General features: G+C 49.1%; 1 protein-coding gene across 1 annotated transcript in view; it reads right to left on the bottom strand.

Moving 5' to 3' along the window:
* Window positions 1-17,549, bottom strand: part of BFSP2 (beaded filament structural protein 2) — a 64,139-nt gene that overhangs the window by 27,056 nt on the left and 19,534 nt on the right. Inside the window, exon 2 of the mRNA XM_081826473.1 lies at window positions 2,783-2,865. Within this exon, the coding sequence (XP_081682599.1) occupies window positions 2,783-2,865 (83 nt within the window). The remainder of the gene's footprint in view (window positions 1-2,782; window positions 2,866-17,549) is intronic.

The raw sequence follows: 17,549 nt of genomic DNA, 5'->3' as shown, positions 1-17,549 counted from the left end.
TCAGCATTATGGGAGGTCTTAGGTGTCCTACAGATCGTTTTTTGGAAGTCCTCTAAGCATTTAACACATCCCTGTGGTATCTCCCGAAGCTGCTGTTAAGCTTTTAGCTTTCTCTTGCTATCTTTTTTTCCTTTCCCCCCCATTTCAAAGTCTTCAAATAGAATCTCTTTGCTTGTGATACCCAGAACTTTCTGTCTTGACCTGCAAGCCACTCTGGCCCAGCATCTTCAGAAATACCACAATTTCTGCTTGGTTGCTCTACCATCTGCTCGACTCAGCTTGCTCAAAGCCAAATTCATTATCTATCCCTGACTTTTAGACCAGCTTTCCTTCCACAGTTTTCTATTTTAGTCAGTAGAACCACAAATCTTCTAAATTACCCAAGTTCAAAGCCTGAAACTTATCTTTGCTTTCTATTTCCAGGCTGCATATGTCAAACCCTGCCAATGATTTCTTTGACCCATCTCTGAAGTCTGCTCATGGCCACCATCCCAGGCAGACCCTGAGCTATAAGATTGTCTTCCTCCAATACCTACAGTATTGCCCCCAGAGGGGCCATCCTTAAACACACTGGGTCACCATTTACTCAGAGCCATAAGTGTCCTCCTCTGGCCCCTTAGTAATCTGATCTTGCCTTCCTTTCTAACCTTGGCTCCCAGTACACACCCTGCCCTGCCATCCAGCCAGCCCGTTTGCTCCCATTGCTTCTTGCTCATTTGCCCCGCCTCTCCTCTCTACCAGTACAAATCTCCCTTTAAGCTGAAATCCGGTCATGATGAGCCACTGCTCAGATCCCTTCTATGGGTCTCCTCTCAGGTCATCTCTGAGCTCGTTGGTATGGCTCACATGGTCCTCTGGGATTTGGTCTCTCCCTGGTTTTCAAGACTCATTGGCTGCCCCTCCTTCCTTCACTCCATATGCCCACTAATGCACCAGGCTTTCTCATGTCCTTCTGCCTTAGCACATACTGCCTCCTCTGCCTGGAAAGTCATGCCTCCTTCATTGGCCTGGTCAACTCCTACACCAGTTTAGGGCCCAAATCAGGCGTCACCTCTTTTGTCAAGCCTCCCTGGCCAGACTAAATGTCCCCATTTCACTTGTGCTCACCTCAGTGATGGCACAACCACTCTGTGATGCTGCTGACTGTTCACTCCTCCGTCTTTGACACTAAACTGTGAGCTGCTGGAGGTCCCCTTCACTTCATTCCCAGTAATGAAGTGCATTGGTGATGCAACGGGGAGCAAAACAGACCAAGCCCCTGCTACTCAGTTGAGTGGCTGGATGAAGGCATGAACGCATAATGAATAAATGAATGAGCGAAAGAAATTTTGGTCACATCCTACCCGGACTTCACACTTAATTAAATTCTATCTTAAATTTAGTACAAATGGCTTCATGTCTATTGGCACTATCTTTAGCTGTGCAGTAAGCTGTGGTGGCTGGATGATGGCTTCAGTTTTGTGCTCCTGTGACCTTGGCGAGCACAGTGTTGTCCGAGACAGCAACGCCAGCTGACTGAGAGTCTCCTTGACTCCGGAGTGGCCGCTTGTGGGGATCCTTTTAGCAGATGGAGAAGCTTGGTCTTACAGAAAGGAAAGGACTCTGGGAATGAGGAGATGGTGGAGATTTTCCTTCTCATCACAACACTCTTATCCTAAGATAAGAATGGCAGTGGGATGGATCACTGGCTTCCGCAAAGACTCCCAACGACATGCCTTTCCTCTTTGTCTTTACCGACTTAGGGAAATGTTCCTTAAATAACTATCCCATCACCCATCTAATTGCCCAACATCCAGAACACCTTCCCCACAGAATATTCTCAAAATCGCTGTGTTTATCAATGAAAGGTCTTTTTCGTTTCGTTTCTCCATTAGACCAGTGTTTCCGAACGTCACTGACCATTGTGATTTTGCCCTAAATGCGTCTCTCTCCTGTCATTATTTACTTTACATTGTTCCTTAAATTCATCTACTTAAAAAGTAAATGTTAAATCAGTAAACTTGAAAAGCTCTTTATGTTCAATAAATTTTAAATTGCCAGTATAAATTGTAGTGCTATGGTGGAAAAAGTTTCATGAGTCATAAATAGAAGGTAACTCTAAAAATACATAACTATTAAAAAGAAAATGTTTATCCTTATACCACTTAAGATGATCTTCATCAGTGCTATCTACACCATATTTTAGGAAACAGTATATTAGACTTCAAAGAGGTGTTTTTCAAGGCTGGGGAGTTAAAAATTCTGAGGCCCAGACCCCACCCCCAGGGACTGTGGTTTAATTAGTCGGTGCAGCTTGGGCATTGACATTTTTAAGTGGCCAGGTAATTCTAACATGTAGCTGCAATTGAGAAGCATTGCTCAAAACCAGCAGTTATTCGAGTGTGCTCCCCGGACCAGCAGGATCAGCATCGTGGGGAACTTGTTAGAAATGTAAATTTTGGGCCCCACCCCAGACTACTGAACCAAAAACTCAGGGGGTGGGGCACAGCGATCTGTGTTTTCTATAAGCTCCTGGCGGTCCTGAAGCAGCCACAGTTTGAGAACCCCTGCTCTGAACCAGGTGACACTGGGCAAAATCTCTGAGCCCTAAGACCTGGTTTTGTGTCTATCAGGAGGGTTCGAGCTGGACGATCTTTGCTCCGATCCTCCTGGGGACCTCTACCATCCCACTCCAGCCTTCTGTGCGGTTGGCAGTGAGTCCTGCAGACCCCAGAACAGCATCACTCGACTTGCCCAGAGTCTGGGGGAGTGGAAGGACTGTCCCCTCTGTGGCAGATATTACCTCTCCTTAAAGTCGTCCGCACCCGCCTGGATATTCTCTGTCTGAAGCATGAGCCGGGCATTTTCCAGGACTGCCTCGCCCACCTAGAAAGATCACACACATCAGAGGATACGAGGCCACTGGACCGTCTTCCCTCCCTTCCCACCGTGACTTGCACCGGGCAGAGGTTCTGGGGAACTTAGAGCACCTTTCTTATAGCAAATATTTTTAGAATTCAAGTGTCTCTCTCCAAAAAGGGGGGGAGGAGATAAACGATAAAGCATAAAATCTGGATGTCTTTTAAGGGCCTTTAGAGTTGGATTTTTAGAGCTAAAATATTATTCAAAGGCAGATTTGTTCATTGCCCCTGTCATAATGCGGAGCTTTCAACTACCAGTGAAGTTTCTGGCTCCTTAAATGAAGATTCCCTGGTTTGACTTAGTGGCTCTTCACATTTTCTGGTCATGGATGTCCTTGAAAAGCTGATGAAATCTCTAGTTCAGTGCTGCCCAATAGAACTTTCTATGATGATGGAACTCTTCTATGTCCGCACCATCCATCACAGTGCCCTGACATGGCTACTGAACACTCACCATGTGGCAAGGATGACTGAGGAACTGAAAATTTAATATTATCTAAATTTAATTTATCATTATTTTTTATTTTTAAAGACTTTTTTTGACACACAGAGAGAGATAGTGAGAGCAGGAACACAAGCAGGGGGAGTGGGAGAGGGAGAAGTAGGCTTCCTGAGGAGCAGGGAGCTCGATGTGGGGCTCGATCCCAGGACCCTGGGATCATGACCTGAGCTGAAGGCAGACACTTAACTGACTGAGCCGCCCAGGTGCCCCAATTTATTGTTATTTTTAATAGATTTTTTGGGGGGGGAGAGAGAGAGCACACATGAACTGGGGGGAGGAGGGCAGAGAAACAGGGAGAGAATCTTAAGTAGGCTCCACGCTCAGCACAGAGCCCGACTCGGGGCTCGATCTCAGGACCCTGAGATCATGACCTCAGCCAAAGTCAAGAGTCTGATGCTTAAACAACTGAGCCACTCAGGTGCCCCTGTTTAAATTTAATTTAAATTTGAATAGCCACCTGTGGCCAGTGGCCATCATATTAGCATGGCTCTAGAATTTTATCCACTGTCAAAACATACATATGGGGGCGCCTGGGTGCCTCAGTTGGTTAAGCGACTGCCTTCTGCTCGGCTCATGATCCCGGAGTCCTGGGATCGAGTCCCACATCGGGCTCCCGGCTCAGCGGGGAGCCTGCTTCTCCCTCTGACCCTCTCCCCTCTCATGCTGTTTCTCTCTCTCTCTCTCAAATAAATAAATAAATAAATAAAAATCTTAAAAAAAAAAACCATACATATGAACATAAACACTGTGCATACAGTTTGGGGGTTTCATGGAGACACGAAGAGTGGTTTTTCAAAACCAGCTCCCCAAACCCTACAGAATGTACCCAAGATTTTGTTTTTATTTAGGTAAGGTGAGGCGAACAGATCAGGAGATGACTGACATTGAAAAGATGTTACTCACAGTTCCCAAGGGGAGGGGCAGCCCCACCATGCAGGGCCAGAGGAGGAAGTACCAGGGTTGGTTGCAAAAGGTTGAGAGGAAAGCGTGGGCAAAAGCCTTTATTGTAGTTTTCATGGGAAGGAACTGGTGAGGCAAGGTAAACAGTCGAGCAGGTTTAGGACTGGGTAGTTTGGAGAATTTCAGCCGTCTCTGGGCCCCTGGGGTGGTCTCCGGCCACCTGGGATGCTTAGGGCAGAGGAACACTGCTTCCTGGAGTGTAAGAGCCAGAAAGAGGAGGCGGGTGGGGGTATGTGCTCAGGATCCGCTGGTCTGCACAGCAAAAGCGTGGCAAGTGGTTTACTATCTCAAAGGTTCGCTAGCTCTGCGAGGGGTGGTCTCGCCCTAACAGCGAGGCCCCAGATGCCAGAGCATGAAGAACACAAAAAAAGTGAAAATAGAGTTAATATTGTTGAATATAGTTATTCTAGCTGGCCATGGCTACCTGAGGCGTCCCTGAGGATTGACTTTGGCTGCTCTGGCCGAGCCCTCTCCTCAGCCTCCTTCACACAGCGGCAGTCCCCACATTCGGGAGCCCCCTTTCCTGTCTTTGGATGCCACTTTGCCAATGCCATTTTTCAGATGACAAACTCGACGCCAAAGGCAATCACCCTGCTCGAGTTCTCACAATGATGCCCATGGCAAATGCCTCGTTCTAGTGCAGGACACCGAATCATAGCAGGTGTCTAGACTGTGGGCTGGAACACGACTGCTTTGGAAAATAAAAGGCCTATCAGAATCAAGAGAGACACTCATTGGGGAAGATTGTTTTCCGTCTTTTTCCTGTAATGGGACAGCCAGGACTCCTGGTCCCTCTTTGGGCTGCATCACGGAGATAAAGAGCTACCTTGCCCACCGGCATGAGGAAGGTCACCAAACCAAACCAAACCAAACCATCTCCCATGCCCATGTCCTGAGCTTTCCCTGCCAAGCCCCGTAAGCTGAGTGGAGCTGAGCAGATTGTGGGCCCAACCCTGAAGGCCTGGAGAACGTCGGTGGCCGAGCACTGTGCGGTCAGGCCTGCAGAAGAAATGTCAACTGCACTTAAAACTGTGGGACCTGAACATTAGTCACCTGGTCCCCTTACATTTATGGTTGAAGCAGATGCAAATTAACTTGACCTCTCTGATCATCTTCTCTCTCTGGGAGTGAAGGCAAGATGAATACCAAATATGAATATGTACAGTCACTAGGCTGATGCTGTGAATATGAGCACACTTGCTCATAACCCTGGAACCACTCCTACCCTCTTTTCTCATAGGAAAGAGTACGAACCAACGTCAGAGTTGCACTGCAGGGTGAACTTTAAGCGCATGGCGTGCTGGGAAGGCCAGCAGGGGACCATCTCTCCTCCCCTTCTCTCTCCTCTGCCCAAACACAGCCGACTCCTACCATCAGCACATGATGACGGTTTCCTCTGTGGAACATGACTTAACACCAGGTCTCCTGTCTGTCATAGCCGCATCGATGTGAATTGGTGTGTGAGATTAGGTGGTCTGGAGGGACTAGGACTCAGGATTTGTAAGTTTTGCTGGAGAAACAAAAGATGCCTTCAAAGCATACAATTCAATGAAGGAGAAGAGCGGGGCTGAGTGCTGTGGGGAGGGGCTGCCAGAAGCCAAGGTCGGCACGGCTTTGAGGGGGAGAGAGAGAGCACACATGAATCGGGGGGGAGGAGGGCTACAGGCAGGGGCAAGGGTGGGTTCACTGCCGGCCGGTGTTAATTCGAACTGCTCTTGGCTTGGAGTGCAGCTGCCTTAAGTTCCCTCCCTGGAACTGTCTTGCTCTCGCCTCCATGTGGAGGAGTCCTCAGCACACTTGGAGACCCCAGTTGTTCTCCAAGTGTGGCCCCTGGGGCAGCAGCAACACCACCTGAAGCCTGTGAGGGAGGCAAACTCTCAGACCCTACCTCAGATGTCTGACTTCGAGGCTCTGGAGTGGGGCCCGACCATCTGTGTTTGAAAAGCTTTCCAGGGGCTCGCAGTGCGTACACGGCTTGCAGAACCCCAGCTTTGCACAGACCTGCCTCCAGTCCTGCCCATGCCGCCTCCTGGGCTGCTCCCGGCATTCCTCCATGTCCTTGCCTGTGTCAGTGCCTATTCCTAGAACACCTCGTTTTACCACCTCACGCCCCTAGGCCTTGCCGCCTGACAAGCCCTACCCCACTTTAATGCTCATCTCAAATGTGCCTTCCTCTGCAAAGCTTTTTTATTTATCTGCTCACTCATTCTTGCATTCATTTCTTCAGCACATTGTTTCCTCTGTGCCGGGCTCTGTGCTGGTTGTGGGGGAATCAGCAGCGACTGGACGGGGTGCAGTGAGAAGGGTAGGCAAAGGCCAGATCCAGGAGGCAGGGCCTCGGGAGCAAGGGAAGGGAGGTGGGATTTGCTGGGAAGCCCGTGAAAGGTTTTGAGCCGGGCACAGGTGTGATCTGCGTGGTCGGTGGGTCCCCTGAGTCCTGAGGGAAGGGGAGATTGTCGGACGCAGGGGACTGTGCCGAGGGCCCAGCCAGGAAGCTCTGCAAAAGCCCGAGGGAGTTGGTGGCTGCTTTGACTAGGGTGCTTAGAGCAGGGGCCACGAAGAGAAGCAGACAGGTTTAAGACTTATTTTGCCAAAGGAACAGATGGGTTTTGGTGACGGAGCAGTTGCAGAAAGAGGGAAAGAAAAGAATTAAGGATGACTTCTAAGTTTTTAGCCCCCACTCCTGGGTGCATGGTGCCTTGGCTGACTCTCTTCCTCCCCTCTTTGGATCAGTCCTGCATCGGAATCACACCCTGAGCTTCGTACCACACTGAGTAGACAATGACCTCATTCACGAACCCAGTTCCTCCACTCAGCGGCTTGGGCCAGTTGCTTGGATAATTCTAAGATTCAGTCCCCTCATCCATAAAATGAGGATGATACTGCTCCCTACCTGCTAGGGAGGCTTCAAGGATTAGAGGGGCCACTGCAGGTAAGGCGCTCGGCCGGCTGCCAGGCACCGAGTAGGTGTTCTGTGCACGGCGGCTATTATTATCACTGCTATTTGCCTTAGACCAGAGCACTTGTGATGGTCCAATGGACCTGATGCGTGTGTGCAGTCTGGCATCGTTCCTGCTCCTCCCCCAGGCAGCTGAATGAAGACTTCCATCTAGTGGCTTGGTTTTTTGTTTTTTTCTTTGGTTTTTCCTGCCCATAGTCATTTGATAAAAGCCCTGGTCCCTGGTACTATGATGGTGAGGATCGTATCCCTTCCTACTGCTATTTCCTTGCTATGGCTGTAGTTACTAAAATAAATGATGCTGGTGGGGGCAGGCGAGGAATTTGATCGTTACTGTGTTTTTAAAAAGGTGAGGACAAGCAGCATTTTTAGAAGGGTTATCATTTGCGCCCAAGGGTACAACTGATGCTTTATTTGGAGTTAAAGATCTTGGCATCCCAGCAGCTAGAGCTGCTTGTGTGGGGAGGAGGTGGGCAAGACTGGGCCCCTTGGGAAATTAGACTTGACGGGGGCCGTGGCAGGGTATAAGAGTCCCTGGAAACCCTTTACACATTTATTTGACTTTCAAGTTTTGGACGAATGCTCAGCATGACTTGTTCCAGTAATAAATGAGCAAGAAGTCATTATCTGTCCCTAGTACCCCACTGAAACTGCGTCTTTGCCATGATGGCGAAGACCGCCACGTTACCAAGCTGGACGGATGCTCCTCTGCACTCATCTTGACCTGCCGGCCACATTTGTCACAGAAGATAGACTTTTCTCTCTTGGCCTCCATGATGCAGCTCTCTCCTGCTCTTCCTTCTACTTCACTGGCAATTCTTTCTCAGTCACCCTCACTAGGTCTTTCTCCCTCATCCGACCTCCACGTGCTAGATTTTCTCAGGTTGGGTCATGGGACTTGTTCTTTTCTCCCTAAGTGACCTGGAGCAGTAGGGTATCAGTTGAATTAATGAGCCCAGCATTAGCACTGCCTCTCCATGGAGAACCAAAGCAGGGAAGACGTGGTTCCCACTCTCAGGAACACCCAGGTTCCTACCTGGCTCCGACATGAGATCACCTCCAGCACCTCCCTCTCCCTCACCTCCCAGGTCAGAGCACCACTGAGCCTCTGCCCCGATGTGCCCTGGTTCATTCCTGCCGCACTGCCCAGCCTTGGTTCGAGCCCCGATCATCTCTCTGGTGGTTTTGCCTGATTGTTGCTACCCACGGATGGAGAGTACGAAGCCCAAGCACACTGAGTTAAGATCGCGGCTACAGGTGGAGTTAGGGAGCATGTCATAAAGTCTAGATGGAGAGGTTGAACCATCTCGAGCATAGTTCATCCCTGAATGCAGTCACAGCCATTGAGGATCCAGGGAGGATCAGGGACACCTGAGGGCTAAGGTTGGGTCTTATTTCGGGAGGCCAGGACGGTGGACATTTCTGCATCTGTACTGCAGATAAATGACCTCATCATCGAACTGTGCTCTGTCTGAAGAATGTCTTTGTAGAAGGGGTCAGGTGAGCATGGAGTGAGGGGCCAGAACGGGTGGGTGGTGTTATGAACCATTAGGGGGCAATCAGGAACACCCTGCTCCCTACAGGTTGCCCTCTGTCTTGATGAGGACAAACCTTAGGCCTCCCCTTTCCCGGAAACCTCTGCACGCCTCCCAGGACTAGTTCTGAGCGTACCTCGCATCCTGCCCGCAGCTCCCTGGGAAATAGGAGGGCCTGATTTGGACGGCAGCCACTAGTGCTGGGCACTGAAGAGTAGCCTCCTATCTCATCCTGGGTGTATGTATCCCAAAGCTTTCTTTGTCATGAGCCAGCCCTTCGGGGCCTACTTTTCTACAGACGTCCTAACAAAATCTGAGTTTTGCGTGCTAGGCACATCAAGATATGTGACCCTGGGAGGCTCTGTTGGGGCAGCCAGCTGATTGAGCTCTCTCTTTCTTTCTTTCCTAGATTGAGAGCAAATGCGTTCCAACCTCCCAATCCCTTTTTTACTGCAATGACTTACTAAGATGCAAATTTGAGCTCACATTTATTCAAGAGGGTGCTCTTGAATAAACCCGCACGATTTGGGCTTTAGCTCTTCTTCACTCTCCTGCTGCAAACTGAAGTATTTTTCTAAACAGACTCAGGTCTTTCCAGCTTTCAGAACTGTGACTCCTGCTGCTGCCTCTGTATGTCATGACCCAACATGCCACCTGGCCGCTGTGCTTTCCTTCTTTGCCAGGTGAACTCTTAACCATCCTTCAAAACCCAGCTCAGGCCGCACGGGGCATCCCCTGTATGCCCCAGATCCCCTGTGGGCATATCTCTATCACTGCAAGTTATCCTGCTGTATTTTATTCTGACCTTTTCAGCTTTCCCCACCACTGACCTGTGTGTTCCTGGGACGGGGACAGCCTCGCATCTCTGCCTCCTCAGCCCCCAGCTCAGTGCCTGGCACGTGGACACTAGATGTTCAGGGACTCAGTAGGTGAAGTAGGCTAGCTGAGTGAACACAGACAGGTAAGGCAGGACATACTTAGATGTGTGGAGCTAAGTAGAAGATGCCTGAGAAGAGCTCAAAATCTAGAGCCAAACTTCATAAAACTCAAAATAGAAGCAACCGAACAAATCAAACCCGAACATTTTTACCACACTTCCACACTTTATGCCATGATCAGCTCTTTGCAGTCAGGCTGTCATTTAACCCCTGCGCCCAACACCAGTGGCCATACAGAGTGGGTGCACACTCGGTCTGCAGATGAGGAGCCGAGACCCAGGAGTTCAAGTAACTTGCGCCAAGTGGCCCAGCTGAATTTCATCCGTGTCCGCCGGACTCCACAACCCATGCTTTTTTTTTTTTTTTTCCCCCTACAAAAACCCCACTCTTTATTACGGGACATTTCAACGAGGTAAAACTATATATAGATGTAGAGAGAGATTGGAATGATGGCCCCCTGGCTCCCCACTTCCATAACTAAAATCTCATGGCTAAATTTAAATCTCTCTATTCCTGCTCCCCGCCCTACTCCTGTCTGAGATTATTACATATATATCACTTCCTCTATAAATATTTCAGGAGTCATGCTCTATTTTGAACTTCTGCATTTTAATTTAAAAGGTATCAGAGTAACACATACCTTTGATCATAAAATGAAACAAGGCTGAAAAGAAAGGCTGGTGCAGAAAAACATTCCATGCCCCACATTTGCTCGTCCCACAGCGCCCGTCCCCGCAGCTTCTGCCTTTCATTTGTCCAGAGCTTCCCCCATATTTCTACATATTTTTGATTCCTTGAGTTATCAGCCACAGACATCATTTATTGACTTCCCAGCTGACAAATGAAGATTTCACTCACTCACACTCCACCACCCTTTTCCTGTCTTTATTGGCCATCTTGGTGACTTTAACTGAGAAAGCTCTATTTCTTGCTGTGTCATCATGGAGCTTCCCTTTCACATACTCGCGCTCTCTTGTAATCACAGGTGTTTTATTGTCTAAGGTCAAAGAGAAGACACAAAACCAGCTTAATTACTAACCTCCATTACTGACGCCTGTGTGAAATATAGGTCCTTTCTGCTAGGAATTACGACACAGGTGCCCTGGACTGTCAGAAGCTATGGGCAGAGAGCCAAATTGTTCTATGTCCCACGTGAGCATCCTCAGGCCTGCAGAATATTGTCAGCTGCCTGCTTCTTTCTCGCAGTGCCACCCTCTCCAGGGCATGTCTACACAACCCCCGTAGCCATCTAGCCTTACCACCGTGCTTGAAGCGTGAGTCTGACACTAGGTGACTCCATTTCTTCTCTTGAGAAATGGGGCCGCTCTAGCTTGGTAGTACCCGGCACGCAGTAATCCCTTAATTGGTGTTTGTTAAGTGAATAAGTGATGTATGTTTAAAGAGCCAAACATATGAAATAACGATGAAAAACCGATTCACAAGCAGCAGGCTGGCAAACCTTTGGGAAGAGAAGGTGTGGAGAAATGGAGGTCTCACACACTGTTCTGGGAGGGTAAATTCAGATAGCCACTTTGGGAAGCAACTTGGCAATGCCATATAAGAGCCGCTGACAGGCACAGCCCATTCTGCTCCTAGGTACTTGCTGAGAGCCGGGTCAGAAACTTCTTCTATGAAGGGTGACAGAGGAAATATTGTAGGCTTTGTGGGCCCACAGTTTTTGTCGCAACTACACAACCCTTCCCTTGTAGCATGAAGACAGCCACAGACAATTAGGACGTGAATGGATGTGACCGCATTCCAATCAAACTGTAGCTATAAAAGCGAGTACCTGGTTGGATTTGGCCTGCTTATAGTAGGATGCCCACCTCTAACCTAGGGAAACTCTCCCATACGTGTATGAGAAGGTTTATGCCCTCTCCTGTTTGTGACAGAGAAAAGTGGAAGCAACACACATCCATCAACAAAAAAACTTCATAACCTATGGTGTATATACAATGAAATACTACCTGGGTCACCATGAGCAATCGCAAAAACAAAATGAGAATTAAAGAAAGCAAGTTGCAGAGGGAAACACTATGTGGTGGTGAATTTTATGTGTCAACTATTTTATGATGGTCAGATATGGTCAAACATTATTCTAGATGTTTCTGTGAGAGTGTTTTTGGATGAGATTAATATTTAAATCGGTAGACTTTGAGTAGAGTGGATTGCCCTCTGTAATGTGGGGTGGTTTCATCCAATGAGTTGAAAACCTTAACAGAACAAAGACTGAGTGCCCCCCCCGCCCCCAACCACCCACCAGGGGGAAGGAAATCAGCCATCAGATAGTCTTTGGACTTGAATGGGGACATTGGTTCTTTCCTGGGTCTCCAATTGGCTGACCCCCTCTTTTTTTTAATATTTTTTTTTTTAAGATTTTATATATTTATTTGACAGAGAGAGATAGAATACAAGCAGGGTGAAGGGCAGAGGGAGAAGCAGGCTCCCCGTTGAGCAAGGAGCCGGATGTGGGACTCGATCCCAGGACCCGGAGATCATGACCTGAGCTGAAGGCAGACGCTTCACCAACTGAGCCACCCAGGGATCCCCTGGCTGACCCCTTAATCTGGAGCATCTAGCCTCCATTATCCTGTGAGCCAATTCCTTAAAATTAATCTCTTTCTCTCTATATAAACATCCTACTGGCTCTGTTTCTCTGGAGAACCCTAATGCACAGTATGATACAACTTAATATAAAGTTTAAAATCATGCAAAACAATCCTATAAAGGGTTTATATACATATATGGTAAAACTGGAACAACATTGGTGGGAATGATAAATGCCAAATTTAGAGCAGTCATGGCCTCTGGGGAGGGGAATGGAATCAGGACAGAGCACAAATGAGGTTTCCATTGAAATCTTTGGTTTCATGTTTAAATATGAAAGGTCTGTAGCAAATAACATTAAGGTTGACAATTCTGGATGCTGAGCACCAGTTTTTATATGTTTGGAATAGTTCATAATTAAGAAGGAAACAATGAGCTAACATAAAGAAAACAACTAGGAGAAGCAATGTAGTGCAGCGAATGTTATGTGATAGGTCTCTAACGTGCAGAGAGGGAGACTGGCTGGAGAAGGCAGGTCAGAGATGGCTGGAGGAGGTGGAGGGCAGCGGAGAGCCTCTAGAGCTCCAGAGGGCCTCCTTGGGCCGCAGGGATGACGATGGAGTGGGACTGGCTGTGCACTCGGGTCCAGGGCCGGGCAGGAGGTGTGGGCACGTGGGAACTAAGAACAGCACGGTGAATGGGCGGAGGCAGTGCGCAGGTGGCTTCGCAGGTGTGGGTCCGCCGTGGGGTCACGGTCACAGTCGCTGGAGCTCTCCCAGCACTTTGTATTTACCCTAAGGGGGCCCTTCAGAAATGGTTATTCCCGATTTCCTTCTGACAAGATTTGATTCCTGGGTGCTGGCCAGAGTCAGAGGAATTCGTCTTCTCGCTGGAGACTTGTTGAGGCTTAAACCAAATTAGGAGCTCTTCTTTCCTATTTCAGGGGTTGGCTGCTGGAGTAGACAGTCAGTGCTCAGCCCCGTGGGGGTTTTAAAACACTTTTGTACGCCCCCAGGTTCTGCTGCTTTTCTCTTCCCACAACCTGCACTTGGGTTCTGCTTCTTGGGAATCTGTCGGGGGACAAGTATGCTTCTCCACCTCCTGCTTTGTACCCCAGAAGTCCTCAAGAATGCCTCAAGCCTTGGTCTGTCTAGGGCAGAGCTGGGCACACAGGTTCTGGAACCAAACTGCCCAGGTTGAAAGTCTTGTCTCTATCCCTGCGTAGCTGTGTGACCTTGGGAAAAGTTATTTAACTGCTCTGTACCTCAGTTTCCTCGTCTTCAAAAAAAAGGAGTCATAAAAGTATTGGCTTTGGGAAGCCTGGGTGGCTCAGTTGTTAAGTGTCTGCCTTCGGCTCAGGTCATGATCCCGGGGTCCTGGGATCGAGCCCTGCATCGGGCTCCCTGCTCTGCGGGGAGCCTGCTTCTCCCTCTGACCCTCCCCCTGCTTGTGTTCCCTCTCTCGCTGTCTCTCTGTCAAATAAACAAATAAAAATCTTAAAAATAAAAAAAAAGTATTGGCCTCATAGGGTTGTTGTGAGGTTGAGTGGAATTAAGATATGCAAGAACCTCAGAACACATAATAGGTGCACATAGTAGGTACCCAATAAATGTCAGCTGTGTCCCTCTCCACTAGAGATTAGCATGGAGGGAGCAGAATGACAGCACTGTTTAAACGGCATTTCTCTCTTCCCCACACTTGTTTAAGGTACACGCCCGTGGGAGACATAGAGTGTTAGAGCAAGAAGTAAAGAGCTAAACTGTGGGCTGCCTCCCACATGGGACGTGGGGTGAGGCCTCTGCAGAATTCTCTGCCATCACCTTCCAGGAAACCTCAACTCAGCAATTTCACAACACAGTCTTAGAATGCAAAGGGCTCTTGGAGATCATGAAAGATGAAGACCCGAGGCCCAGAGAGGTGTGGTGGCTTACCCCAGGCCCCGGGGCAGGTCCTTTGCCCTTGAGAGTCCAGTAGCAAGGACTCACGGGGAGACCACAGGCTGTGATCAGAGAGACAGGGCCTCAGACCCTGTCTTTGTTACTTGGGGACTGCAATGCTCTACAAGTCTCCCTATCTAGGAAATTTTCTGTCCAGGGTTGCAAGACGATTAGGAGAAATATATGTGTTACAACACGATGGTAACTGGGCTGGGAGGTCCTGCACTCCTCAACGAGGCCCCGAAGGGGCACCCATCCCGGGCACAGAGGTGGAGCCTGCAACAGGCATGGCGGCCTGGGCTCATTTGAGAGGGCTCCTGCCCAAGAGGGCAGTCTGCAAAGGTGAGGGGTGGCCTGGGGAACAGCAGCTGAAGGAGGGGCTTCCCCTTGCAGGGGGCCCAGTAGGGGAGTCTTAGAAGAACCCAGAAAAGGGTCCCTAAGAGAAAGAATCTGGTTTAAACTTTAGCCAGACCCAGAGGCTGCGAAGCCACCTCACAACAGCATGTCTCAAGGAAGGACTCTCCAGTCGTCTTTCCCTCTCCTTTCCCCCTGCTTGCACTTTGGTCAGGTTGAAAGAGCAGTGGGAAGTGAGGGTAGGAGGACTGCAAGAAAGAGTTGGCTGCTGGGCCTGTCCTGGGAGAAGGGGGGAATTGAGGGTTGACGTGTTGAATAATATACTGACTAGACCTTATATTTACTGGCTTGAGACTGTGTTTTGTGACTTAAAATGAACATGGAATTTTTAGTTACTGACAAGTGATCAGGAAAGTCATGAGACCATCTGTGTTTTCAACCAGGGGTAGGAGATAGTATTTACCTCCCAATGAACAGGTCAAAAGGGACCTTGGAAGAGGTTCTTCTCAAACCAAAGCTGTTTCTTTCCTTTTTTTTTTTTTTTTAAGATTTATTTATTTGAGAGAGAGGGAGAGTGCGAGCGGGAGGAGGGGCAGAGAGGGAGACAAGCAGACTCCCCACTGAGCAGGGAGCCCGACTTAAGGCTTGATCCCAGGACCCTGAGATCATGATCTGAGTTGAAACCAAGAGTCAGGTGCTTAACCGACTGAGCCACCCAAACCAAAGCTCCTTTTGTAACTATCTCTTGAGTCCTTCGTTTCAATGTATAGTTGACATCCATCAGATGCCCAGCACTGTGCTTGGCACAAGCAGGCACTCAACAATGTGTGGATTTAATGACTCATCATCCCTCTTAGACCTCAGGTCCTGGAGTCTGAGAATTTTGCTGCGTTCTATTTGAATTCCCATAGTTCCCGGTACACAGTAGACCCACTCTCAATGCCTGATGAATGAACATAATAAAACTGAATTCTGTGCCAGCCCCACAGCAGCTACCATGACAAATATTACCCTGTCAAGACTGCTGGTAAGGAGGGAGGCAGGGCCAACGCATGCCAACATCACTAACGATTCTGTACTTACATGTGACACTAATTACACCCACGGACTGAGAATCTGCAGCCTAATCTCTGACACTGACAAAGCCTTTTCCCACTCACGTTATTCTCCTTAAATTTCAAAAAGGTCGGGGCCATGGTGGCAGGTATAATTATCTCCCTCTTTTTGCAGATCAGGAAGCTGCAGGTGGGAAAGATTAGGGACCTGGGTGAAGCATTTGGTGAGTTGAGACTGGGAGGAGGTGGCAGACACAGGACTCCTGACTCCAAACGCAAGCTCTGACCTAAAGCCCAAAGTCACAGAAAATGCAACTAACAGAGAAAAGGAGGGGTGGTTTCTCCATCATGAATGGAAGCAGGAGAGAGTAAGAGCAGACTTGCTGGCTAATATATGCGAAGTCTCAGGGCATGGTGAGATTTTATGGTTGATTTATAATCCTCAGAAAATCGGGAGCCATCATGGAAATTCTGACCTAAACAGAGGGACAGCAGGGCAGCATGAACTGCGTGGCTGGCCTTTCAGTCAGGGTGGCGTTGGCAGCAAAGGGATGGTGGTAGGTGTCCAAAACTTAACACAAATGACTTTTTACAACGTGGGTGACTAGGTATGCAAGACAGTGCTCAGGGCAGCTAGAAGGTGGCGCCATTTGCCAAGAGAACTGGGTCAGAGACAGCAGTGTGGGACTCCCCCCATCTCCAGGAGCCAGTTGGAGAGCCCTGGGGGGTGGGGGGAGGCTAATAAAACTGTTGTTTGGGGGGGAAAGATGGTGGAGGAGTAGGGGACCCTATTTCAACTGGTCCTCGGAATTGAGCTGGATATCTACCAGACCACTCTGAGCACCCACGAAACCAGCCTGAGATGTAAGAAGATCTGGGTCTCTACAAACAGAATATCGCAGGCAGTTGGTTTTGAGGTCAAAGCGGAGAGCCGTGCGGGCAGATATCGGAGGATAAATGGCAGTGGGAAGGTGCCTGGCCATGGGGATCCTGCACCGCCGGTGAGTGACAGCCTCGCACGCTGTGGACGGGCACAGACTCGCAGACCAGTAGCGTCGGGAAAGGACTTTAGGAGAGCCCCTGGGGCAGAAACCCGGAGCAGCAGGGTCCCAGCCTGTGAACTGCAGCCCCCGGATCGGAAACCTGGAGTGGCGGGGTTGCGTGGGCGAACTGTGAACGGCTGGTGGTTTTAGAAGCACAAAGGGCAGAGATGTGCCCCGACATGGAGGCAGGACTGGGAGCGCTGCGGAGGGGCACACAACCCAGGCTGCTGCAGTTTATAGCAGCACGGACAGAAATGGAGATGGTGTGGCCTGGAGAGCTCACTGAAGAACAGACTGTGATCTCTCTGCTCTGAGGCAGAGTGTTGGAAACGGTCTCTTCTGCTCTGACTCGTGGAAGAGATGTGGAAAGCCGCCAGGGAAAGCTGCCAGAGAACAAAAGCCCCAAAGACTGATTCCCACTGAGCCCATCCCCCGCCACAGGGGCGCAGGGCAACTCCGTCCAAACAGGGTTGCCTGAGTAACAGTGTGGCAGGCCCCTCCCGCAGAAGACAGGCTGGGAAAACAAGAGGCCAGCAACCCTAAGGTCCCAAGAAAACAGGTGCCTCTTGCTTGGGTTCTGGTCAATAATTTGGACTCTATACATTCCCTCAAACACCCATCATCAGAATGATTAGGAGGAGGAGCCCCCAAAATAGAAAAGACTCAGAGATTATGACTTATGCTGCAGATTTACAAATGGATGCAGATATAACCAAGATGTCGGAGATGGAATTCAGGCTAGCAATTGTGAAGACAATGGCTAGAATGGAGAAATCAATTAATGGCAACATAGAGTCTCTAAGGGCAGAAATGAAAGCT

Source organism: Leptonychotes weddellii, chromosome 1, assembly GCF_054177405.1.
Source record: "Leptonychotes weddellii isolate Sample4059 chromosome 1, ASM5417740v2, whole genome shotgun sequence".
In the NCBI taxonomy this organism is placed as follows: Eukaryota; Metazoa; Chordata; class Mammalia; order Carnivora; family Phocidae; genus Leptonychotes; species Leptonychotes weddellii.
Note: the sequence above shows the minus strand (reverse complement) of the source record. Positions and strands in the feature narration are given on the sequence as shown.